This window comes from Haemaphysalis longicornis, unplaced genomic scaffold, assembly GCF_048455015.1.
Source record: "Haemaphysalis longicornis isolate Haplotype H1 unplaced genomic scaffold, Haemaphysalis longicornis Haplotype H1 scaffold_169, whole genome shotgun sequence".
NCBI classification, from domain to species: domain Eukaryota; kingdom Metazoa; phylum Arthropoda; class Arachnida; order Ixodida; family Ixodidae; genus Haemaphysalis; species Haemaphysalis longicornis.
Window position 1 is genome coordinate 228,519 of NW_027526275.1, and position 25,899 is coordinate 254,417.

A 25,899-nucleotide genomic window follows, 5' to 3' on the forward strand; every position below is an offset into this window, starting at 1 on the left:
ATCCCTCGTCCTTCATTTTCACCTGTATATCTTCACGTTATGTGACCTCTGCGTCCCAAATACAATTACATACATTCATTGAACGTCAGTCAGCTATCTTCTCCAAAAGACGTCTGACCTGCACCATTGTATCATGCTGAAATGTACAAGTACTGAAGCCAACTTTTGGGTTGAAAACAGTTTTTTTTTTTTTCTAATCCTGGGGTCATGTGCTGTTCTGGTTTACTGAAGCACAATCTGTCATGCTTGGAGCTTTCCAAACCTCCCTAACATGCATGGATGTGTACACAAAGCTGGAAACAATGCGGAAATGGAAGTTTACTGTGGAATCGGCTGGTTTAAACATGACGTTGGGTTCTTGCATTCTCTTCCAAGTTTCCACCGCAGCTTATCGTGTTTCGTTCCTATGGCAACTGTATACACTAATCTCGCCGGGAATATTGTGTGCCGTTGAAAGTCATGTCTTTTGCAAGGAAATTGCACCTGCATGCTGTTGCATGACCATGTATGCAAGAATGCGTTTGCTGTACGCAACAGTGAGTCACTTGAAAAAATTAGTGCCCTTCCACTCTGTGATCAAGGATGACCTGCAAAGCTGGACGCAGTCCACGGAATGCACTAAAAAAACAAGTTTGTTGTAATTTGCGATGAAGCAGACTTCCTAGCCAATGAGCCGAATGAACCTCTCAGGATCCAAGCTTTGTTCTTGCAGATAAACATGGAGCTGCCTGTGTCCCTCCCGCATCGTAAGCATCTTACTGTTTGTGGGAGGCTGGGTTCAGACTTGCCGCAAGGCAACTGTCGTGATAACTTTAACAAATGGTGTCATTCCACATCTCAGCCCACCTAACTGCATGACATGCGATTTTGTTTGTTCATACAACACGATATGGCTTTGCGTCGTTTGTCTGAACATAGCCTGACACACAAACCCAATCCACTCTACCACTAAGGACTCCGGAGAGGTCCCATTGGGCGTTTAAAGTCTGTGTTTAAACCTTGTACCAGTACAACGGACATGCCATCCATCAGTACAGGCATGAAACCTATTGCTGTGGGTGCACGCCTCCTCTCCTCCCTCCCATTATTTTCCACCACAAACCTGTGCACGGATAAACCGGCCGCTCATGTGCGCGTGCCTATAGAAGTTACAGATGCCGTCGAAAATATCCCCTGATAGCCCTCTGAAGAAGTGATATTGGCTCACGCGGGCATTCCAAGCGGGCAAGTTACTGTTAATCTGGGAGGGATTCGTGGCTACTCAACGAGCTGTACTTGAGGTGGTAACGGCGGTGCCAGCAGCTTTCAGTTGTTTTTGTGCCCAATCGCGCTCGTGTTCGGGCCAATGCTGCAATTCTTGCTCTTCTTCCTCCAAACGAACGGCATGCATCCATCCCACAATGATTTAAAAGCTGGAAGCCCTTGAGCCCTATTCTAGCGTACAAACACGTAGCTGGCCGTTCGTTCCCCCTTCTATGCATCTTACTGTGTGTGTAACAAGTCTGTTTAACACATCAACCCACACCCGAACCTCTCGATTAAGGAGGAAAGCTGACTAAATGCATTGAGCCATGTAATTTTGACATTTATATCTTCAACCAGTACAACCGGCATAGGGGCTTGAAGGACATGCATAGGGGACATGCATAGGGGCGTGAAGCCTAGCTGTGCTTACACGCCCCCTTTTTCTACCCGCAAACTGTGAACGCATAAACCGGCAACCAGTGATGGCGCATACTTTGGTGTAAAAGACACCGGCCAAAATCTCATTTGGAAGGCCTTCCAAGCTGAAAAAGAAATATACCGTATTTTTCGGTCTATAAGTCGCACCTTTGTATAAGTCGCACCCCCCTCAAAATGACAGTTTTTCAAAAAAAAAACCGTATACAAGTCTCACCGTTGTATAAGACGCACCGGTATATAAGACGCACTTGTTAATTAGGTAAACTCATAGTGAATCAGATCGTTAGAAAGTGCGGCGAAAGTACATGGTTGTGGCGGCCACCGCCTATGAACACATCCCCCTGCAAGCAGGGCTAGACACGGGCATATAACATCCAAAGTCTGGACATAACTAACTTCTCAAAAATGGTTGATGGATACACACAGATGGCATGAGTCAGCGAACTTCTGATCTGCTGGGACGAAAACATCAGGCTGAAGAGGCCCACCGTCTGCACTCTGACATGGCCATGACTGCATGACCAAGCAGTCAAATCGTATCCTCACCATAGGTTTTTGACTTCTACCAAATGTCTGAGCTTAGCCATACCATTTGCTAACGAGGACTCTGTGAGCTGTTCAAACCAGAAAAAAAGGCTGTGCTTCAAAGGTAGTTGTTGAGTTACAAGTGACGGTTGTAGCAACATTATGTGGCACCATTAGGGGCTGCATATGCAATTGCTGCTACCTTCAACAGCGCTTGAGCTTGTCGCATGTTTGTTACAGACTGCTCGGTTGTTTCCCATTGTTGGTCGGTCATCCTTGTTCAGTGTCCTTCATTTGCCGCCTGATGCTGCTGTGGCTGTCGTCTGGTGTGCTCAGGCGTCTAAGTGGACATGTTTAAATGAAGCACTTGGGTGGTGTATGGAGAATTCCATGTGTCAGTGAAGAAGTTTTTGTCTTGATATGACACTTACTCATCTAATGCAGCAGCAATTTTGCCTGTCTTTGCCATTGCATTGCCATGTATATGTCAACTGCTGGTCTATCAGTCTCTTATAGCTAAAAGTAACCCTTAAATGAGTTGTAAACAGTGGTGTAAAAATAAGGAGAGACCAAGGGCCACTACGTTCGTGGTCACGGTGGTGATTCTATTTAGATAATGGCAATGCAATGAAGACGAAGCAGCTCGAGCTAGAGCTGCTCACGTGTGATGAAAAGGGGTGATGTGGGTGCAATTCTTTGAGGATGGCGTCTTGAAGAAACGTGGTACTTCGAAGTCTTGGGTTCAGTAAGTCTCAGTCTTCCATATTTCATCAGTGGTCGGAAGCGCAGTGATTCTTCTCTCATTCCGAAGGTTGCAGACAAATGGATACACTTGCGTAACTACGGGTTGTGTTTGTAGCAGACAGCTCGATGGGGTAATGTCTGCTGGATTCGAATTACATATCTTAAAGGCACAGGTCTCTCAACTCATTTCCTACTTCATTTGCTGTGGCTGCACGGAAAAATACTGCGACTCGTGGGGCGAGTTGTGTAAAGAGGCAGTCCATGAGGGTCCTTCCCACCACGACGTGGAATGTATCACTGGCTGGTTTCTCGCTTTCCTCGTTAGGTTTTCATCCGAGTTGCTGATTCCTACGCAAAAGTGCAGATCAGGTATTTGACCAAGTGAACGGGTCTTTGTTCTTCAACGTTGGAATTGTCACCAAGGTCACCTTCCTGTGTCTTAGAAACAGGGAGCCCACAATTTATGCATACAAAATGTGTTCTTCTGTTGCTTTTGTACAACATATTTTCTTGAAGCATGTGCTGGCTCTTGGGGGAGAATGGCCTCCAATTCCCAAAATTGTTTGGAGGTGGGAGTGGCGTCAGGCAAGCTGGCGTGAAGAACGACGTTCTTACAGTGGACTATCTTTCTTCGAGTCAGGACAGGTCCTTGAACCATCCTGCCCAATCTTGTTTTAATTGCTTTCGTTTTGGGTCCAACTGTTTTCACGTTTCCTGTGACGATGTCCCAGTAGAAGTCAGATTCTATCAAAATTGGTAAGCCCTTGTCACACTTGGATCTGCACATCAAGGCTGACGTGTCTATAGAATGCGACTTTATGGCTCTCAGGATCGTCTTGTCGGGGACAGAAATCATCTGGTTGCACCCAAATTTTCGACAACGTAAAAATAATGTCACATAAAAAGGGTGGGAAATGCAAAATATTGTGCTTCAAACATCAACGCGCGTGACGCAAATGGCTCGCGGCATTCGCGTTTTCGGAACTGAAACTGAATAGGAAAGGCGGCCATTATAGGCGGCCGGACGTGACGTACGTGATGGAATGGAAGCCGCCTTACCAGAACCGCCGGCCGCTCAGCGCCGCCTTCAAATGTGTGTGGTAGCGTTGCGTTTCGCACTATTATTTCCACATAAGAACTTCCACTAGTGTTTGCCCATGATAATGGAGTTAGGTGCAATTCCGGCATCGCGTTGCTATCAGTGGAGATGAAGTAGACCTTCTGACGGTAATTTTTTTCCATCAGAATAACTGCCGCAGTAGCAGTTCTTGGCTTTGCGAGTAAAAAAGGGGACTCAGATTTACAAAGCTACTTGAGCTACAACATTGAAAAGCAGCTTTCGTTAGCTGGCGCCTCGGCTATCACATCGCTCTCTTCGGAGGGAACAAACCGCACACAGGCGGAGGTCAATCACTATTTCTACTATACAATACGTACAAACAGCTTCATGAATATCGGTCCAGTATTTTTCGCCTTGCTGCACATTCGAATCGAATTGTAAAAGTTGTTTGAAACTATAAGCCAGCTTCCACAGCTTAATGATGCACTAAAACACGAAAAAGTTTCCCATCTACCACTGTTGTCTACTTTTAACAGAGATGTGTGCTATTGAAAACATTTTACTTTCAAGTGGGCTAAATCTAACGCTCTAACAAAGTAAATACTTCACTCGGGAATAGAACAAAAATCTTGTCATCTCGTTTATTCTTTAGGAGAGGAGCAGTTCCGTTAGCTTTCGCACTTCGCGAAGACGACCGCAGATATTTGGGCGGATGTATTTGTACTACGAGAAAGGCTGATTTTGGTTCACTTAGCGAGTGAGGTAAAAGCCACACAAATGTTTATACCCGCGTATACAACGACGCTAGTTAGGTCGTCAAACTTTTGGAAAGGTCTAAAGGATGGTGGAGCCTGATTGTGGTTAATTGTGGTTGATGGATTGTGGTTAAATTTCGGGTAATGGGCCAGCCCAAATATGGCCAATATTGTACGTGGAAGTGCAAGTGGTCAAGAATTTATAAAACATGTTTTTTTTGTTCTGTGGTAGATGCAGTAGGAATGACAACTGTAAAGCAAGTGCTCGTTTCGCGCTTTTTTTTAGTAAAAATATTATTTTCAAGTAAAAAAAGTTTTGCGAACTCCGAAACGTTAGCAAGCGCGTGAATAGTTTGTAGGCTTCTAATCTCTTTTATTGCATTGGAAAAAAAAATGACGGATATTGCTGTCTATGCGGTTAGTTTCAAACGTGATGGCGGTACAGTGGTCTGGGGTGGCAGAGAAACCCCGGGTGAACGCATCCCTGCACCCGGTGGAGCGCCCCGCAAGTCGCCGGAGAAGCGCGAGTTTCACGGGACAGGTTCCCCAACCTCCGTCACAGGCCGCTCGAAACTTGTTTCGGCGACTCTCCGCGAGGTGCAAACGTCGTCTGCTCGGAGGTACTTAGAACAACGACGGTACCTAGCGTGCTGTGTGATTACAAAGCTAAAGATTTTGCCACGGTGGTTTTAAGAGCATAGACTACTTATTTGGATCAGATTTGGACAAAGAAAAATTTTAGTGCAGTTGGCCTTTAATCCGGTAGGGTCTTGTAAGTGTACTCAAACCTGTCTTAACATTTTGTTAGGCTCTTTCCTTCCAAAGACACATAGGGTTAGGATCTCCTTTCTGATGAACTCGCAACCTAGCTTTTCGGAAACTTTGGTAGTGATGAAATTTCATTGACTATTTCCGTCTAAGATAATTCTAATTGCACAGTTTGGCGGTACGGGAGCCAGAAGCGTGGGTGTTCAGCGTCTGAAGAAGGACCACGGAGCCCGCTGGTCCGTAAAGGAGTTGTACAGGGGCGTAAGTCACTTGTCCTATCTAGGTCTGCATCGCACATAGAGAGAACGTGTCAACGTTTACAATGCAGGAAAGCAATTTTCTTTCTTCACTTTCGGACGATGTATCCTTGGTTCAAACAACGAAACAATGTCCCTATTTGGTGAGAAGGCTCTTCTACTCCATGATGACGTTTTCAGCTGCGCAAGACTCTGCATCATGTGAGGCGGAACAAAACAGTCACTTTTGCGTCTCTAGAGCTGCGGCATGCAGGGTTGCTGAAGCGTGCTGATGTTCGAAAATTCCTGCATGCTGGTGTGTTTGCAGCATGCAGATTGCTAGTGTGTTTAACATGCGGTGGTCAAACAGCATTACGTGGACACGTTATGATGTTGAGAACTCAAACAAATTAATGTGCCATTGCCGAACATGTTTTCTCATTATCACTTCCCCCTTGCACCTTTCTCTCTTCCCATGTTCACACTGCTCATGCGCGATCTGTTGGGACAGTGCCTTGTGATTGCAGGTTTCAATTGGTGTTGCATTATGACGCTCTTGTTGAACGCCGAGCAAAATGGGAATTTTGCAGAAATGCAAATTGTTACTTGTTTGATTGTTAGTTCTGTAATTAGCATGCCCGAACTACAAGTGTAGGCCTCAGTACAAGTCTGTAATGCGTACTTCCAAGTCAAAGGCCACAATGCATTCAGTGGGTTCACCTTTAGTTAACAGAATTCATTGAGCCACCGTGGTGTTGGGGATGCCTGCTTGTCTCGCATTTCAGAGGGCGCAGCACTGGCACATACATGCACGACGCTTGCACGGCGTTCCTGGAGCCATGACAAGGTTCCGTGGAGCAGGTGTTGTACCAGCTGTGGTGTCGGTTGGTGAGACAATTCTTGGGGTTTTCGACTTTTTTTTTTTTTTTTTGCTAAAGCCACTGCACGAGCTGGGGACGCTTGGCGGTTGCTGCGAGGCTTGGGGTGCTCGCGAGTGTTCAGCATTTTTAATGCGTTACGCGCCACACATTACGGCCAGCTACAACAACTCCGCTGATAAAACCACCTCAGGGTGTATTCCTAGCTAAAAGAACATGGGACCTACCGCTTGGTTACTTGTGTTATGCCTCCAGTGTGCTTGAGGTTTTCTTTGCAGTTTGGAGATTTAGTTGTCTGGAGCAATTAAGCCTCCACACACTTCCTTTCGACGAAAGGTTTCATCATTTGTCCATAAGGCTGAGTTGAGGGACATGCAGAAAGACCAGAATTTTCGCTTTTAAGTAACCAAAGAAAGACTATTGCCTCTAAACTTTTGCTTCTGGTGCATTGGCACCGCATATGTCGGTGAGAGGACTCTCAGTTTTTCACCTCCCTCCCCGTCGCAGGCCCTTTTCCGAATGGCCTCGGGGTGCAGCACAGGCACCCACAGTCATCGGCTCCTGCGCTGTCAGCAGTGCAGCTATGTCACACCATCCTCGAGCAACCTGAAAAGGCATCGGTGCTTGCACACGAGCGAGTGTCCCCACCAGTGCAGCCACTGTGGCAAGGCCTTTGTGCAGAAGTTCCACCTGGCCGCCCGCTTGCACGTCCACACCGGCGAACGCCCCTTCCACTGCTGCCTGTTCCCCGGTTCCCTCACCCAGAAGGCCGGCCTGGTTGCCGACCTGCAGAGCAACACAGTCGGGCATTCCATCCGCTGACTCTTCTGGCCCGCGGCCCTTGCTTGCTTCTCCAGCAGAGCAGGCTGAGGGGGAAGCACTATGCCACCACCAGTAATGCAGTGGGAGAAGGGCCGAGTCGTGCACGTGTGCAAACACTCGCTCCAATGTGATTGAAGGGGATCAAGCTCTTATGTGCGGATCGTTACAAAGCTGCTTGTGCAGCATGCCAGGGGATGGCAGTGCTTAGAGAGAGCGCCCATACAATGGCACCTGTCTCCTGCCAAAAGTCTGCTCATCACATCGTGGGCCCACCAGCTGGGTGACAATTGCTCCTTGCTAGTGCGGGAAGTGTGATTGTGGGTGGAACCGGTAACAGGCAGTGGCACCTTCTGTTGGTCTCAAGCAACCACCATGATGTGCCCATTTCAACACGAACTGCAGCTTTGCAGACCGAAACAAGCAGAAAGACACACATCTCTCGAAGAGGGGTTAATATGATAAAACACCTGCAAACGCTCATGCTGTGTATGCCTGTTATGCCATTTCCCACTATGATGGTGCCGCCTGTTGGCGAACGACAGTTTATGTCCAGTGCTCATCCCATGTGTTCCTTGGACAAATACTTTTGAGGTGCAACTATGAACATGCAGAGTTACTAAACGTGAAAGGCATAGACTGATGCACTAACCATTCAACTTTTTTTCACCATTTGGCAAATATATATTGAAGAAACAAGCGCAAACCATAATGAAAAAAAAAAATAGAATGGAGGAGGTGTCTATATGTTTGATTTTTTTATTAGTTTACACACTCGTACCTCACACTGGTATGATATAACCGGATAATCATTTTCCCCCCACTTTTTTGATATGGTTGGGTTTCATTTCCTTTTATATACTCTCCTTTTATGATTTCAAATATGGCATTATTTTTTCAGTCAGTCAATTAGTTCGCACTATAATTAACCATTTTTGGAGGAACGGTAGAGTGTTGGTCATAAAACCGTAATCTTTATGTTTTCCAATATATGAACCCCAGTGAATGCAATAAGAGAAATGGCTTTGGGATGCACCGCTTGGAACTAATTTTACAGCTCGTTGAATTTTGGTGTTTGAAATGGGAATTCAAAAGGGTTCCTTGCCACTGGTGCCCCCAAAGATTATTGAGCTGTAAAAATTTTCCAAGTGATGCATCAACAAACTGCTTTCTTATTGCATTCACCGGGGTTCATAGTATTGGAAAATGTAAAGATGAGTTCTATGACTAACACTGTTTTGTCTATTTGTTCGTCCAAAAAGGGGTAATTATCTCTAAGTATATTGGGAACTAATTGACTCACTCCAAAAATAATGGAATATTTGAAATCAGTGGAGGAAAAGCAGCAAGACTTGCAAGTTTCACAGAGCTTACTTGAAAATTAAAAGGAGCTGTTTTAAGAGCAGTGTCTCCCCCTTGAAGAGTGACTCTGGGCATGTGCATTCTCTTCAGAGCTTCCCATGAGGCTTATTATGTGTTGTTTTTGCCGCAGCTGTATACGCTTAATTCGCCAGGAAAAGTGTATGGTGTTGAAAGTTGACTCTATTGCAAGGAAATTACGCTTGCATGCTACTGCACGGCCATGTGCGAAAGAAGGCGGATGTCCTACTAAACTTTGTGTCACCTGAAGAATGTATTCCTGTATTTATTTGACTGTACATCAGACCCGAATATGCCCTTCGTGATTGTTTGAAGCCACATGAGGGCGACTGAATATGCGAGGTTGTGTGTGGTGACATTATGCAGGCCGCTCACATGACCTACTTTGGTCATGACAGCACTGTGACCTCCCTTGCCTGTGGTATCTTTGGAGAAAGCAGTCACCTTATAACTGTATGCTCATGGTATTCATTTTTCATGTTTTAAACATTTGTGTCAGTAATCTAATCACAGTTGTGATCGTGGTGCAAAAATGACCGTTCTATCTTCATCGTACCGTGTGCTTTGCATTTGAAAAGCAGCGCACAGCTTTTTTTTCTTTCCTGCTATTTGGTGTCATCTCAGGCTGTCTTCATATAACATGATAGCTGGTTGTGTTATCTATGCCGAACTTGGCGAGTACTTGCGAGATTCTCAGTATAGTGGAACCAATAGTGCCGCCTGTATAATCATTGCCTAACCTGTGAGCGAAAAATGGCCAAACAGTCACTCTCCTGGTGCTCTCTCCTACCCTTTCCCGCTCCGTAACCTTCCTGCGTGCGTTCATGTCCGTCGGCCAGCGCCACTTCTTGGAAACTATGCAAAATAGTTTACAGATTGTCTAGCGTTCCCCAGGCGGTGCTCCTACGCCTTCTTGTTTATCACTATGCCTGTCTGTCTTGGTATGTCGCTGATAAAACCGCCTGCACCACGGCAGATGCAAAACCACTCGTGGTGCCGCAGGATTATGCCGGTTTTGCGCGCTTACCTACTGGGATCACGGGTCCCTGAAATTTTCTGAGTGGGGCAACCCCCCTCTGTTCCCTCTGCGTTTCGGCCTTGTTTTGTTCGCGCTGTTTGCACTCCGCATTGATACACAGTTTTACAATTGAGGGCTGTACTGTGAAGCGCCCTTACAGCTTGGCGAGACCCTCAACAGCTTATCCTTTTTTCTATAGTCTCCTGAAATTTACAAGCACGTGATATTTTTGTTAAGTAATGGTAGAGGTGAGCACATGAACAGGCAATGTGCATGCAATTTTTCTTCACTAAATCCTCCAGGGAGAAACGTATCAGTAAAATAATGGCTGTACCATCCGAAAATATTGTTTCTATGTTTGCTATTTGTCTACCCGACAGTTTTATATGTTCTTGCACTATTTCAGTTCCGCCTACCTCAGTCATCTCACGAAAAATGCTGCATGTGTGAAGCGAGCGACAAGTTGGAAAGAGATCCTCAATGCACCCCAGAACTAGTGCCCCGTCACGGCTAAGATGTGAGCGAAACGGCTCTTTAAACCTGACAGGCAAGCTGACAGACACACGTCGTAGAAGTAGGTGCAGTGTTTGCGACTCGCGAGCAGTGACATAAGGCGGGACGTCTGCCGGCACGTGCCACATTGAGGATGAGTGCCGGAACTAAGCGTCCCTACTGTTCCCATTGGAAAGCGGGTGACGCGTTCGGCAATGTTTATACAGGCAGCGTTGAACCAGTATAGCAGCCATGATCGCCTCGGTTGTGTCACAACTGCTTTCTAATTAGAAGTCGTTCAAACTGATTTTTGTTGTTTGACGGGGTGCTTTTACATGGAAGTTTGGCAAACACACTGAGGAGGAAACAGCTCAATCAGTTGACGTCAACTGTCGAATTGATTGCCCGTGTGGCGAAAGTTGCATTTTGGGGCACCAGGAGTGCAGCTACAAAAGCTGTTGACTTTTGAATATTTTTGGGTACGCATGAACCTTGCAGCTTTCAGCACAAAGAGCAATATTAGAGGATATTTATTGCGATTGCACTAGATGTACCATTCATGAAAAAGCCGTGATTCCAAAATTTTCAAACCTTTCTGACTGCTGAGCCAGCAATAAAAAGGAGTGCTCATCGGCTAAGCAACTTGATTGATTGATTGTAAGGTTTTAACGCGCCGACGCAACGCAGGCGATGAAGCGCACCGTAGTGGAGGGCTCCGGATTAATTTTGACCACCTGGGGATCTTCAACGTGCGCCGAAAACCTCGTGCACACGGGTGTTTTTGCTTTTTGCCTCCATCAGAAAAGTGGCCGCCGCGGCCGGGGAATTGAACTCGCGTCCTCGTGCTCAGCAGCACAATGCCTTGGCCACTGAGTCACCGTGGCGGGTGGCTAAGCAACGTGCAGGCACGTTAGGTCTGCGCAGAATGGCTGGCCTGGCACCAGTGGAGATGCTCCCTCCTCTTGTGTGGTTTCTTTCTCCTTTTGCCTTGCTCCTGATGCACTGCTACCGCATTTACAAAGGAAGGGGGCTCAGTGTTTCCTTCTCCTGCCCTGTTGCAGGCTCCTCCCCTTTTCCCTCTTCGGATGACCATGGGGTGCAGCATGGCCCCCATCCGGGCGGTCGGCTGGTGCAGTGTGAGCAGTGTGGGTACGTGACGACGCGCCCGAGCCTTCTGCAGAGGCACAGGCGCAGACACACGGGTGAGCGTCCCTTCCAGTGCAGCCACTGCGGCAAGGCCTTCATGGACAAGGGCAACCTGGTCACCCACATGCGCATCCACTCGGGCGAGCGCCCCTTCCAGTGCAGCCACTGCGGCAGGGCCTTCCTGCGGAAGGGCCACCTGGTCAACCACCTGCGCATCCACACAAGCAAGCGCTCCTACCACTGCCACCTGTGCCCCCTCACCTTCACTCAGATAAATGTGCTAAACCGTCACAAACGCACCCACATGGGGTAAAGGCACTTCCACTGCCGTTTCTGCCCCTTGGACTTCGCACGCTGCGCCCAGGGGAAAACACACGAGGAGAAGGCGCACAGCCACCACCAGTAGTGCAGAAGGAGAAGTGCACAGTGAGGTGTGTGTATTCAGACACTCGCTCCAGCAAGATCAGAAGGCAGTAAACCCCTCTTTGTGGATCATTACAAACCAGTGTTATGCAGCCCGCCAAGAACTGGGGGACCCGAAGAGAGAGCCTGTTGTATTGTACATTTAGACTTGACTCTGCGCAAAAATTACATTTGTCGTCACGTTGGCGGGCTCCCACCCAAGTGACAAGTGTTCCTCACTGCTGCGGGAAGTGTGATTGTCGGTGGGACCTTTGGCAGGCAGTGGCATCCTGTATCATTTACCAGGAACTTGTGACTATTGCATATTTGAATGCCTCGTGCAGCTTTGCTGTTGGACATAAGCAAGAAAAAACTGGGAATCACATTGTGTCAGAGCTCTGATGTAGGCAGTTGCGAAACTCCGCCTCAAAAAATGGCCCACACCTGGACCCCCTCTGCTTTGGATCGTGCATATGGTGGCGCCACTGTGTCCACCGCATGCACTATCCAGAAAACAAACTAATATTCCAACTGATAATTTAATGTTAAGTTTTGTTTTAAAGGTGCATAATTCTTTATTTTTGCTACTTTCCCAAGTTATTCATTGCTTCCTAACCTGCGTTTTTTTTTTTGCGATTGTTTCCACGTCTGCGCAACTGCCTCGACCGATTGACACTTGTGCGGGCACTCCGGCACAACACAGGTCTGACCTGTAGTACTAAATTTGCAGTTGTTGCTCGGCCTACATCACACTGTATGCCAAAACTTATCCAGTAGCTGATCAAGTGGCTCTAAATAACCCTTTCAAGCTTGGGTAAAGCCATCGAAGCGAATTTCTAACTTTTTTTTGATTCCGGGAGACCGCAGGCGATGCACAGCAGACGACAACGCGCAGCCGACAACGCATCTCGCTGACCACACGGTCGCATTTTTTTACTACTCTTGGTTCGAATGCATATCAAACGTGGTTGAACACATTGGGTTTCCTCGGCACAACAAATTTACACAAGCACCCAAATAGCACTTTTCACCCAGGTCATCGAGCAGCAAACTACGTTGTATAGTTTATTTTGTCACCAATGGATGGTGCCACTGTATGGAAAATCCAAAACAGTGGACCAATCGTAGGGCCACTTTTTGATGCATGGGGCCTATGGGGAGTTTCGAAACTCCCAGATCAAGTAACTCTGACGTGTCACCATTCATACACATGCAGGCTCGCACATTTTGCACATGTTGCATGTAATTTCCTGCTGTAATAGGCCTTCTGTCGGTAAACAGCGCTTTGTGTCTTGTGCTCGTCGCGTGTGCTTTGTCTGGAAATTGTTGGAAATGCCAACTACCTGATGAAGTTGGTTTCCCCTGTTTGTCAAATGCATGGAAGAAACGAGCGCAAACCATAATAATGAAATACAAAAAAGGGGAGGTGTTGTTACTTTTAATACAGATACCAAACACTGGTTTTATATATCAGGGAAAGTCGTGTCCCCCCCACACTTTTGCAGTATGGTTTGTTTCCATTTGTTCAGTATACATTTACTAATATGCTGTTAAAGTAAACTTCAGCGGTCATTTGGCATCGGTGTTTGTCTATGAGATTCTTCAATTCCTTAATTTTTGTGTTTGAAGCTTAAAATTCAGTATACAGTGAATTATTCAACAGCCTCGGTGGCTGAATTTTCTTTTGACGCATGAGTTGCTTGAAAAGGGTTAATGGGGACAAAGTTGCTCTTGTTAGCTGCCTCACCACCGCGGTGTGGCCGTTGCCATAAACAGTCAACTCACCCCACCCCCCCCCCCCCCCCCGCCATTTAAATCATCTCTTCAATCTTCCATTTCCGCCTTCAGACACTTATGTTATGTGACCTCTCTGTCACAAATGCGATAGGACTTTAACTAGCTTCCTTCTCCACAAGATATCTGAGCTGAACATAGCGTCATATGATGCCAAAAAGTACAGCTCTGGTAACTTTGTTTGTCGATAATGCATCTTCTAGTGTTGAAACAATTTGTTGCATTTTTTGTAGTAAACCTATGTGTTGTACTGTCTTGGTTCATGGAAGTGCAAGCTGCTATGCTTGGAGCCCACCAAGCCTCCACGTCTAACATGTACAAACATTTGTACACAACACTGGAAAAATGCAGACGTCGACATTTAGTGTGAAATGGGTTGAGCGTTTGTAAACTGTGGTTGGCCACCGCCCCGAAATTAATTTTTTAATGTCTAGGCCATGTTATAAATTTTTCTGGACAATTTACATAGATTTTTTCATACCACCTTGCCCGTTGAATTGCTGACATTGTCCATGGAGACACAGTGGCAAGTCGTCAAAGTTAAATTTGGTGGATTGCTTGCGTATTGAGTGTGTGTTTATCATGTACTATCTTTGCGTGAAGAAACAAAATTTCGAGGACACCTTCGATGTTGTGGACACGAAATCACTATTGTGCAATGGCCGAACATGTCCTCTCAATGCCATAGGCATTCTCCCTTTGCGTGTTTTTTTCTTCCCTTGTTTGCAATGCTCGCACACCCTCTGTAGGGACAGTGCCATATGACAGCAAGCTTCAGTGAATGCTGCGTAGTAAGGTGCCGTTGAGTACCGAGCAGAGCAGACATTTTGTGGGAACAGTTTGTTATTCACTTGATTGCTACTTGTATGATTAGCATGCCCAACTTACTTATGTAGGCGTCAGTGCATGTCTCTTACACGTTTTCTAAGTGAAAGGCCACAACGCATTCACTGGGTTACCTTTAGCTAGCCAAAGCGATTGAGCCAGCATGGTGGTGAGGATTCCTATGTGCTTGTCTCGCATTTTGAAGCCCCAGGTTACATTCTCACCCAGGCTGAAATTTTCAAGTTTCTTTTTCAACTAAGTTTTTTTACTTTGTTCACAAAATCTTCTTGAGAACCTTGGCAGCATTCTTTCTGCTGTTTTTTTTATTATTTGATAGGTCAGCTATTTTTGTGGGGGCTCGGTCACCGATGTTGTGTGTCATCTCTTGGCCTCCACGATGCCAGATTTTTGATGTGCTGCATTAACCAATGTTTTTGCGCTATAAGCCATTTCTAACAAACAAGAAAAAAGTGAAAATTTTGACGGCTGACATATAGCACAAGATCACTTTGCAAGCTAGTATGATGTAATAGCCGTGTTTGGTGAGGTTGCCGTGATTGGCGTAGGGGATTTTTTCTGCTGTTGCCTGTTACATGTAAATTGGAATCAACGTGTTACGCACAAGGTATAGACACACAAAACAAGTTTATTGGACAGACAGCAGCTTTTTGTTACTTTTTGGCATGGCTTTATCTGGTTTATTTGTGTAAGGCAAATCGAGTGGCATGGCTTTATCTGGTTTATTTGTGTAAGGCAAATCGAGTAAGTGAAAGTTTTCTCTGGTGGTTTCAAAAACAGACTTCTTAAAGGGACATTAAAGGCTGAATGAGATTATGTTTCAACTGAAAGATCACATGTTTCTTGGCTCTTTCAGCTTTTGTTCGACGAGCAGTGATGCGTTATTTACTGAGGAATAAGCAAACAAAGCTGGCATTCCTCTCACCTGCTTCCCTTTGATTTTTTTTTTTTTTTTGACGTAGCCATTGCATCACAACCTAGGAGCGATGCACCGGTGCGGTTTAGAGCGTAGACGCTGGCAGCGGTAGCTTTTACGTCTCCCACCCATGTTGGACTGCGGCACATTTCTCTGGCCGGGGAGGCTGGCTTGGGCGTTTATGATTTTTCACTGATGGAATCAGAAACACTTCTAAATTCTCGGTCGGCCGGTGTGCCCGTCCACTGCATATTCCCAGACCTTATCCAGCAAAGCCTCTTTTAAAGCAGCAAGCGGCGTTTCGAATATCAACTGCGGTGTCTCAGGCTCCTGGCTGGTGCTGCACGCCTTCATTTCACCGGTTGTCTGGCGATCACAGCCATCTCATTATCTTCTGTCGCGCTGCACCAATTCAGCGTGAAACGAACACCCTTCACGGAAGCCGTGTCGGCAGTTGTCTGCACTTCCCTTGGCTTGAACATAGCAAGGACAGAGCGACACGCTTTGCGGCTCGCTTATAACCACGTGCAGTGCATCTTGTTCCTTTTTCCTAGTCCGATGAAGAGACTTTTGCTGTTCCCTGCCGAGTACATTGCTTGCAGAAGCTCGGGCACTCACTGTTGCAGGTTACTGACTTCACTAATTGCGCTCCACTGCTTTTCAAAAATGAAACTGAATACACGATGGCTGACTGAATAGTAAGGGAAGCAGCCTGCCTCGCAGTGTATATAAAAGCTGAAGTCCGTGCTCTTTAGATACGACGAGCTCACAGAAAGCCTTGATTTACTTTTGTTTCTCGTGCTCAACCACGTGGGAACTGTTAATTTTAGGAAAAGATGTATAGATGCTTCTCCAATGAGCTCCCGCCGTTCACCACTTTTTCGACATCGCAAACTGCACTACCCAAAGCGTACAGGGCGTCGTTGCCTGTTTTCATGTTTCTGGTGTTTTCTGCGTACTGGTAGTTGCGAGAATGGTGTATTTAGATTCTCGGCACTATAATCCATTGATACAGGCGAACTTGTTTCCAGCCTTTAGTGTCCCTTTAAGTGTGATTAAGTTAGCAACATCTACCACTACCATGGAAGCATTCAGCCTTGCTGGTATGCCCTTGGTATGCCCTTGAAAAGAGGTTTCTTGTCTCAGCAACGATCAGCATTTAGAGTTCCCAGCAACAATACAGTTGGTTTAAATTGCTCCTAATTAATTCACGAGCTATGAAATGACTTCCGCAGATGCTGTGGGGGGGGGGGGGACAGAAAAAGCGTGTCGATACTGTTATGCCGTTCCGAAATTTCACTCGAGACCCTACCCATTCGTACGCCATCCCGGCATCAATCCCAGAGCTCTCAAAGAACCAAGAAAACACACTCAGACTAGTACAGATAAACATGTCTCCCCATCCAGACGTATTAAATCAAGAGTATTTCCCACACAATTCGACACACAGTGTTAATTTTGTACTCAACCAGGCACTCTACGGCACAAAATATGGGAGTGCGACAAAAACCCAGACCTGCCATCCACATTTCCTTCCCCTACTTCTGAGCAGTGGGAGATGCTGGTGTCCAGCTCCCGCCGTCGAGATCAACTTCTGCTGGTCGAGAGGGCCAGTGGAACTAAAACGGCACATGGTTACCTGAAATGAGGAGCCACCCCACCCAAACTTAGCACAATAAAAAAAAGTTTTGTCTCCCTCCTCTAAGCCTTTAAAGGAGCACTGACACCAATTTTCGGCGTTAATATTGTTGCACAGTTCGCTTCCTTCACTCAACAGAATACCCTGGCTGAAATATAAGCGACCTGCGACGCGAAGAACATAGTTCAATTGGATTTCATTTATCGCGCACGGAGCGGCACTCGGCAAATGGACATCAGCGTGACATCACCCCATGAAGCCAAAAGAAGTGATGCGACAGCACTCGTCAAAAACTTGTGACGTCACTTCACGCGCATGGCCCCCCTCAAACGGACGCCGTTGACGTCCGCACAAAGCGGTGAGGTCAGGCCGGGATTCTGTCATATGCGCCGTTCGGGATGAAAGCGCGGGAATTTGAAACAAACGATTTTCAGACCGTTCAATGTAATTAACTATCGTGCGCTGAAGTATCTAAGTGCTGTTTCAGGCTCGCCAGACCATTAAGCATCGATAAAAGCAATAAAAGTGTAACAAAACTTTCGTGTCAGTGCTCCTTTAACACATGATGTCTGAGGTGCTTGCAGGCAGTTCCTGTTACCGAAACCTTCACAGCTGAGTTTAGGTTGGGGCAGATACTTGACAATGGTATAGGACTTCACTCTCACATATTGATGAGTGCCCGAGAAAAACGTGCAGCTTCTTTACTGTTCAAGTCTTCGGTTTTCCAACGTTACAAGCTTGGTTGGCTTCCCCTTGTTGCACATTATCGTCTTCTGGTGAAGTAGACAGTGTCAGAAATCACAAATGCAAGCTCTGCAAATATAATTTACTGTTGAAGTAATTCTTGACTGAATTTTGTGGTAAGGGGAAAAAAGGATAATAATGTGATCAGCCATTTTAAAAAGCCCTAGCCAATTCCTCTCCATTACTATGTGCTGCTCTTCACTAACATGTGTGTATTCTATTCTTTGCAGACCGCATGCAATGGGATCAACCTAACGCGCCTGAGCACAGTACACATGTACTGGTGGGGCCACTCTGGCACCACCCAGTCTGTGGACGTGAATGTTCCGTGGACAACAACGGACCTGCTGAGATTATTTGTTCCTTGTCTTCCTTGAGCTTAGCAGATTTTACCAAAAACATGGCACCAGGGAAGACTCTCTTTAGTGTGAGAGCACTCGATGCTCCCTTCCTGAACAAACCATGATTCAGGAATTTTCAAAGGGTTTTGAGCAAAAGATTGCTGAGCCAGCAAGAAGGAGGGCTCGTTTGCACCACTGGGCAGTGCTCGGGCTTCGTAAGCTTGCACAGAGCAGCTTGCCTGGCACCAACGTACACATTATAACTCCTCTTTTGTATTTGTTGTTTCCTCTTTTATGTCACTGCTGGAGCACTGCCTCTACATTCATCAGTGGAAAGGCTCTCAGTGTTTTTTTTTTCCTCCTATTGCAGGCCCTTTCCTGTCTTCCCACACTTTGGGTGGCCTCAGTGTGCAGTACTGCCCTCCACTGCGCTGCCAGCAGTGCAGCTTCACGGCACTGCGCCCGAGTGATCTGCGTACCCACCAGCACGTCCACACGGGCAAGCGCCCTCACCAGTGCAGCCACTGTGGCAAGGCCTTCGTGAAGAAGGACCACCTGGTCACCCACCTGCGCACACATACGGGCGAGCGCCCCTTTGGCTGCCACCTGTGCCCCATGGCATTTATGCAGAAGAACACACTGGACTGCCATGTGCGCACACATACGGGCGAGCGCCCCTTTGGCTGCCACCTGTGCCCCATGGCATTTATGCAGAAGAACACGCTGGACTGCCATGTGCGCACACATACGGGCGAGCGCCCCTTTGGCTGCCACCTGTGCCCCATGGCGTTTATGCAGAAGAACACACTGGACTGCCATGTGCGCACCCATACGGGCGAGCGTCCCTACAGGTGCCACCTGTGTTCCAGGGCATTTGCCCAGAGGACCCCGCTGGTCAAGCACATGCGCACCCACACGGGCGAGAGGCCCTTCCGCTGCCACTTCTGCCCCGAGGCCTTCACCAGTCGCCTTCAGCAGAAGGCGCACGAGCATGAGAAGCACAACCACCACTAGTAGTGCAGCAGCAGGAGGGGGAGGGCCCGGATAGGTGTGTGTGTGCAGGCACTCACTCCAACGAGATCAGAGTGGAGCGAGGCCCTTTTTGCGGATCGTTATGGAGACGGGTTGTGCAGCACGCTAAGGGATAGGGAGCTTAGGGAGAGAGCCTGTTTCGTCTTACAGCGACCCCTGAATCTCAGCAAACATAAACACGCTTGTCATCATCGACTCTTCACCAACCAAATGACTTCTCCATACTAGCGTGGAAAATGTGATTGCAGGTTCGAATTGTGGCAGACAATGGCATCCTGTGTTGGTCGCGAGCACCTCATGAGGAGTGCTGGCCCACTAGAGCAGAGTGCCTACTAGAACACACGATATTGCTCTGCAGAGCTACGCTAGAAAAACGATGTACCCCTTTGAGAAAGGGTGCATCTGTTTTTTGGGTGATGCGTCACCGCTTGTGATGCGTCACCATTCATATGCATGCAAGCATATGTGTAGTATGCCGCACTGGGACAATGCTTCCTGTTGGTAAACAGCCATTGATGTCCACTTCTTGTTTTGTGTCCTCCTTGTGCAGATACTTTTAAGGGGCAGATAGAAACATTCAGAGTGGGGGAACACAACAGACAATCTGATGCCAACTACCTGATGAAGTTTATTTCCAGTGTGTGTCAAATGCATGGAACAACCAAGCACAGGCCATAATGAAGAACGACAGAAGAGGGAAGGTGTCGTTACTTTTTGGTAAATGATACCAAACATTGGTCAAACATTGGTTTTATTTATTTATTGGTTTACCAAAAGCAAACATCATGCTGGATAAATCAATTCAGTGGCCGCATAAAAATTATTTTAAAAAAAGCGTCAAAATACAAGCAATGTTATTTCAAAGCCAGAATAAAACAGTTGTAGGTATATGATCAACTCATCCTGTTAAACATCTATGTTTAAAATGCTAGGTGTTGTCTTTCAAGAAAATCTTTCCTGGGACGTTCTCGTAGACATGGTTAGTTGACTAAGTTATCTCAGATAATAGGAATCGTTTACCGTCATTGATGCATAATGCCACAAAAGATCACGATGCTGATTTTTGATACATCACTCTCCTCTTGAATTAATTATTGTGATTAAGTTTGGGGTCCACAACTCAAGCAAACCTTCAGAAAATTTTGTTGCTACAAAAAGGTTTTTATAAGAATGCGCCAACCACATTTCACACTCAAGAACTGTTCATTAAATATGATGTAATGCCGGTTGCAAACCTATCTAAATACCAGATCTGTAGCGCACTCTAACAAGGTTTAATAAGTGAGTATGGTGTTTTGGAAACATTGGCCAACCTGCAATTTATATAATGAATCATAATGAGTTGTAACATAAAATTACATATGCATGACAAATGATTGAAAACAGTCTGCCAAGGTTCTGTAGCTGGATTTATAGCCAGAACGTTCACCTTAACACAGTTAAAGGAGCCATGAAGAGAAAATGCAAGTTGGTTTTATTCGAAAGATTTCGTGTTTTATAGTGCCCCCAGCGCTTGTCCGGATACAAACGGTGCTTTATTCACTGAGAAATTAAACAATTTAGGTTAAAATTTTGATTTTCCCGCTCAATCGTGCGTTTTCGTGGTCCCAAGTGACATCACTGAAACCGACCGCTCTGCAGCTCTGCAGCCTAGAATACCTTCATTCACGCATCCGCCGTACAGGGTAGAGACACGTATACGCTGGCGCCGCCATTTTCAGTTGCTCGCTCGCCGCCGAAGCAAGTCATTGTGTCAAAACCGCGCTAAAATTATCGCCGCACCGCGGTTTACTGAAAAAGTTTGAATCATATTGTCTGTTTCGCGTTGCTAGGTCTCGTGGGAAACGAAAAGAATAACGCGTTGAGCCCGTTGGCCCAATTGCGGCGGCACGGGACCGTTCAAAGGTTGTCTCCACCCTGTACAGCGGTGTTGGTTTGTTCCCGCGTTTCTTTACGTTCCGTAACCTAGATGGCGCCACCATACCGTGGCAAGCGTTTGGTTTGTTTTTGCCCGCATTTAAACCTGGCTTGTTTTTGTTCTGGAAGAAAATATTCGTTCCTTGAAACAGTGCTCGCTCGACAAATGGGGTCACGCAAGACACCGTTGCTTGCGTCAATCGGCCAGTGTCGTCTGAGACAACCCCAAGCCCCGTAGTGCTGTGCAGCGAAACCAAGCATGCTGTGCGCAGTACGAACAGCAGAACGCATCAGTACTTCTATGTTTACATGTGCTTTCGTAACTTCCACTGTTTGTCCCATCATTCTTATTGCTTTGTAAAGAATGTGCCCTAAATATAAGCGCAAATCGCTCGTTCGTCTAGTTTGTAAGTTCTACCTAATTTGCGTCGGCTTCTGCCAGCCTCCGCCAATCGCAGAGCTTAGCTCATGTGACGACATAGGTTCTGTTGCGGGAAATGAGCTGGTGGGTCGCATGACCATTCCCGTTTTTCCTAATTATGTAGCTTATTTGAGCGAAGTTTACGTTAAAAGTGGTGTCAGTATGATTCTAACGAGACAATCTTTTGAATGAACCAAACTTGTGTTTTCTCTTCATGGCTCCTTTAACGTCAAAACAATATGTGCCGTTATCAACAACTCCTGCGACAGTGAGATTTGAGACCAAATGTCGCATTGTTTTGGTTTGATGTTTTGGGCTGTGTTTTCTGCATTCTCTGTAAATTGTTTCGTGTATTTTTGGTTAATAGGCATGTTCTGCCTCATTTTTTAGTAAAACCAGAGTCTTTCAAAGCATTGAAGGGCTCTGGTTAAACGTTTGACTGTGTTGCGGCTGACCTTGCGAATTTATTACTGCTTCATCAGAGTGGTTTCTTGGGCGAGTTGGTCATTCATCGTGTAATCGAGCGCCGTGTCCCGTTCACTTCGTTCGTCCTTGTTCATTTTGTGCTTACTTACACGATGATTACTGCTGCTTTGTTTTGTTTTCATTGAGCTGTTCCGTCACTCTTTTTGTAGTTTATTTCTGTTTTGTTCTTTTTGCTTCTTTTTTTCTTTTTTCTTGTCTTTTATTCCCCCTTTTTTCCTTTGCGTGCTATAAAATACTGTTACCCACCTCCTCTGTAACGCGCCCTATGGGCCTTGAGGGCATTCCAATAAATAAATAAATAACACCGCCCTCCTGCTTTACCCACTTCCCTAGCTTCTCCTCCCTGAGCTCCTCCCATGAAACACTATGTCCCTGAGCTTGGAGAGAACCTGACGACCAGCGTCGGCTTGGATGCGCAGCAACTCCTGGTGTCCAGGGCTGAGAGAGCCCGGTTGTCTCATGGTCTCCTGGACTGAGGCACAGAACAGGGACTGAGGGACTCCCACATCACGCTCACAATGAAGTTTTTCCTCCTTCTCCTCGATGTGCGTTTAGACGCAGCCAAAATATAGCACAATTCGCAGCAAAAAGAAAAAAAGAAGAGTACGTGACGTTAGTGGTCGCACGCCTTCACCCTCATGCGCTGCCGAAAAGACCTCAACAAGAAAAGACCTCAACAAACAGGGCAACGCAAACAAACAAAAAATGAAACGGCACACGGCATGCAATCGAGCTCAAGGAGTGCGACCAACTTTACAAAATTATTCGCGCTAGGAGTGCGGGTAGCGATAGCCGTGCGTACAGCCATTTCCGGTCAGAGCGCATGACCAGCGTGACGCCGCAATGGTAGCGTCACTAAATAACCGTTTTAGCGTCACTAAATAACGGCTCTACGCAATGGGTGTTTGTGTTGCTCTTCTTTCCATGCCTCATTCAGTCACTGTGAATGGTAAAATAACAATTATAACGAACAGTGGTTGGGTCTAGTTTTGGACACGTACGAGCTAGTTGTTTTCCCTCCCCGCTGTGTATGTGCTGACCGTTCGGGTCATTCGGCGGCGCGCAAGTGACTGACATAATGTCCTGTACTCTAGTCCTGTTCAGCGCAAGGCATCGGTAAGTTTTATCAGCGCACGTTTCGTGACCTTCATCTTGTACGTTGGTGATCACCCTGGTACAGTGGGGCTGACGTCCGCTAACCATCGTTCAAATCGTCGCGCCTCACTTGCGTTGTTGTTGGCGTATAAGCTCGAACGCGCTTCATTCTATAGGTTGCAAAATACCCACTTCTCAACCCGACCGAGCAGACGAAACTAGCGGCAGCGAGTATATGTTATCTGCCATATTACCAGCGTCATTTTGGAGTTAAAAGCACAAAAAAGCGTCTGTGCTCTCCGTAACCGTGTGCTCTCTCATCAGGTGTCACGATTCAGTTGACAGTCACGCTCCAAACGAAAATACAGCTCGAATTGCGTGTCGAACTGCTTGTCGAAAGCAGAAACGATCTAACAAGCCGTCGTGAATGCACATTTTGCCCGCAGAGCGACCTTTGTGACTTGGCAATGCTGAAGTGGCTTGGTATGTGTTGCTTCACATTTGCAGGCATCAGTCTCGTCAGTGAGCTCCTGATCTGATGGAACGAAAAGTTCGGGCTAAAGAGGCTTACCGTCTGCATTCTGAAATGTCCATGATCTTCGAATTCATTATGCACGACAGTAACTCTGTGCACGACCAGTCATACGTCTCTCGCCACAGTCACCCCAAGTTTTGCGAAGTGTCTGAGCTTATAGCCATACCGTTTGCCAACAATTGTCAGCTGTTCAAACCAGAAAGCAGGCCGTGCTTCAAATGTAGTTGTTGGGTTACAAGTGACAGTCCTAGCAACATTTGGCATTGCTACTACCTTCAACAGTGCTTGATCTTGTTGCATAGTTGTTACAGACGGCTCTGTTGTTTCCCATTGTTGGTCGGTCATCCTTGTTCAGTGTCCTTCATTTGCCACGTGATGCTGCTAAGGTTGTCATCTCGCTAAAGTCTGGTGTGCTTAGCCGTCTTGTTTAAACGAAGCACTTGGGTGGTGTAAGAAAAATGCCATTTGCCATCGCGTAGCTATGTACAGTGCTCAGCGATTGAAACGCGATACTCGGAGCGCGTGGCTGCCAGTGCTTGTTGCGCCACAGGTGAGCACTTGTGAAAGCGAGCTGACGCATTGTGGTATACGGTGAGGGTGAGAGCGTTCGTGACGCATGCTGACTGCATCCGGCAGACAGCCCTTCAGTGTGTGGTTCTTGGCTGCGTCATAGGGGTGCTACATGTCATGGCTTCAAAGCGCTGCGCCTGCGTGCCGCGCCGCGCCGCGCGAAGCTGGGTGAGCTGGCACCGCGCGCGTTATGAAGAATTTGAATGCGCATTTATCGCGATGTGTTATCGTGGCGCGCACGGCACGCAGACGCAGCGTTTTGAAGCCATGGCATGAACCACACACTGAAGGGCTGTCTCCCGGATGCACTAAGCATGCGTTACGAACGCTCTCACCCTCATCGTATACCACAATGCGCCAGCTCGCTTTCACAAGCGCTCACCCGTGGCGCAACAGGCAACGGCAGCCACGCGCTCCGAGTATCGCGTTTCAATCACTGAGCACTGTACATGTCAACTGCTAGTCTATCTAGTCTCTTATAGTCGTCTGAAGGAACCCTTAAATCAGCTGTAAACATTACTATTCCCAATTTACAAGCTAGGTGTCACGTTTTTGGGGGTAGATATACACGCATTGTTGATGGGCAGGTGGTTGAAAGGGCTGTTTTTATTTTGCCTTGCAGACTGTCGAATTGCTGACATTGGCTATGACGACACTAAGGGAAACACTTAGGGGTAAATTTGATGGTTTGCTAGTGTCGAACATGTGGTGGACAAATGCAAGATTAGGAGGGCGCCTTATGATATAGTAAACAAGAGCAGCGCATTGACGGGCCATTGCCGAGCATGTCCTCTTGTTATTTCCCCCTTGCACTTATCTCTTTTGCCATGTTTGCACTGCTCATGCACCATCTGTTGAAACAGTACTGTGTGATTGCAGGTTTTAGTAACTAAGATTCTATATATTAACACTGTAGTTGAACAGTGAGCGAAGCAGGCGTTTTGCAGAAACGCACATAGTTACATTCTTGACTGCTAGTTCTCTCCGTAGCGAACCTAAACTACAGATGTAGGCCTGGGTACATTTTCCTAACGCGTTTTTTCAACTCAAAGGCCACAAAGCATTGAGTGGGTACGCCTTTGGTTAGCTGGAGCCATTGAGCCACCGTGGTGTTGAGGATGCCCGCTTCTTGCGCATTGCAGAGGCCATGTATTTGATTTCCACCCAGATCCCCATTCTCTCAATGTTTTTTTAGGCTCAGTTTCCTTACTGTGTTTACCGGAGCTTTGGTGAATATTATGCTTTCGATATGCGCATTCTACAACCATCCTATGTATTTTTAGAGACGGTGGCCTTGTTTAAAAAAAGGCAGCACTTAAAGGGGCCCTAAACAGGGTTCCAAACATTGTGATTTTACAAGCGCAATCGCTGGAGTACTATCCAAGGAATGTCCTTCCACAAAATTGGTTTAAAAGCATTAAAGGAACCACGAAGACAAAATACAAGTGGAGTTTATTAGAAAGACTGCTTAATCCCGAAAACAATGATACCAATATCATCGCAATCTTCGAACAAATAACGGAGATATTAAAGAAAACGTGTGAAGCAGTCGTGACCCCCTAGCCAATTTCCCGCAACTTTTCTATGACGTTACGGAACCTTGTTTGTGCGATTGGCGGCCGCCTAACTGACCTGTCACGACGACACATGACTGGACGTC

At 46.7% G+C, this 25,899-nt stretch overlaps 3 protein-coding genes across 10 annotated transcripts in view; all 3 read left to right on the forward strand.

Annotated features, from left to right (window-relative positions):
* Nucleotides 1–6,532: 6,532 nt before the first annotated feature.
* Nucleotides 6,533–7,471, forward strand: LOC144166332 (uncharacterized). The gene is made up of 2 exons (XM_077695867.1): nt 6,533–6,655; nt 7,157–7,471. The coding sequence occupies exons 1-2, from the start codon at nt 6,533–6,535 to the stop codon at nt 7,469–7,471; spliced, it is 438 nt and encodes a 145-aa protein (XP_077551993.1).
* A 3,787-nt stretch (nt 7,472–11,258) lies between these two features.
* LOC144166319 (uncharacterized) lies at nt 11,259–19,225 on the forward strand. The gene is made up of 2 exons (XM_077695845.1): nt 11,259–11,815; nt 18,404–19,225. The coding sequence occupies exons 1-2, from the start codon at nt 11,284–11,286 to the stop codon at nt 19,195–19,197; spliced, it is 1,326 nt and encodes a 441-aa protein (XP_077551971.1). The 5' UTR covers nt 11,259–11,283; the 3' UTR covers nt 19,198–19,225.
* A 3,662-nt stretch (nt 19,226–22,887) lies between these two features.
* LOC144166331 (zinc finger protein 131-like) overlaps nt 22,888–25,899 on the forward strand; it is a 29,563-nt gene continuing 26,551 nt past the window's right edge. For 5 of the 8 annotated variants that reach the window (XR_013321642.1, XR_013321640.1, XR_013321641.1 and 2 more), the window contains exon 1: nt 23,199–23,617. Coding sequence is in view for 1 of the 8 variants with exons in the window: in XM_077695862.1 (XP_077551988.1) it covers nt 23,602–23,617 (16 nt within the window). In the remaining 7 variants the exon portion in view is untranslated. Of the gene's footprint in view, nt 23,156–23,198; nt 23,618–25,899 lie in introns of those variants that run through there. The other 3 variants (XM_077695866.1, XM_077695865.1, XM_077695863.1) reach the window with 3 other exon arrangements.

Bases quoted from the DNA above. Each gene is read 5' to 3' on its own strand.
- LOC144166332 (XM_077695867.1), top strand. From the start codon at position 6,533: ATGCCTGCTTGTCTCGCATTTCAGAGGGCGCAGCACTGGCACATACAT. The intron at 6,656-7,156 runs GTTGGTGAGACA...TCCCCGTCGCAG, and splicing joins TTGTACCAGCTGTGGTGTCG to GCCCTTTTCCGAATGGCCTC.
- LOC144166319 (XM_077695845.1), top strand. From the start codon at position 11,284: ATGGCTGGCCTGGCACCAGTGGAGATGCTCCCTCCTCTTGTGTGGTTT. The intron at 11,816-18,403 runs AAAGGCACTTCC...GGGCTTCGTAAG, and splicing joins CAAACGCACCCACATGGGGT to CTTGCACAGAGCAGCTTGCC.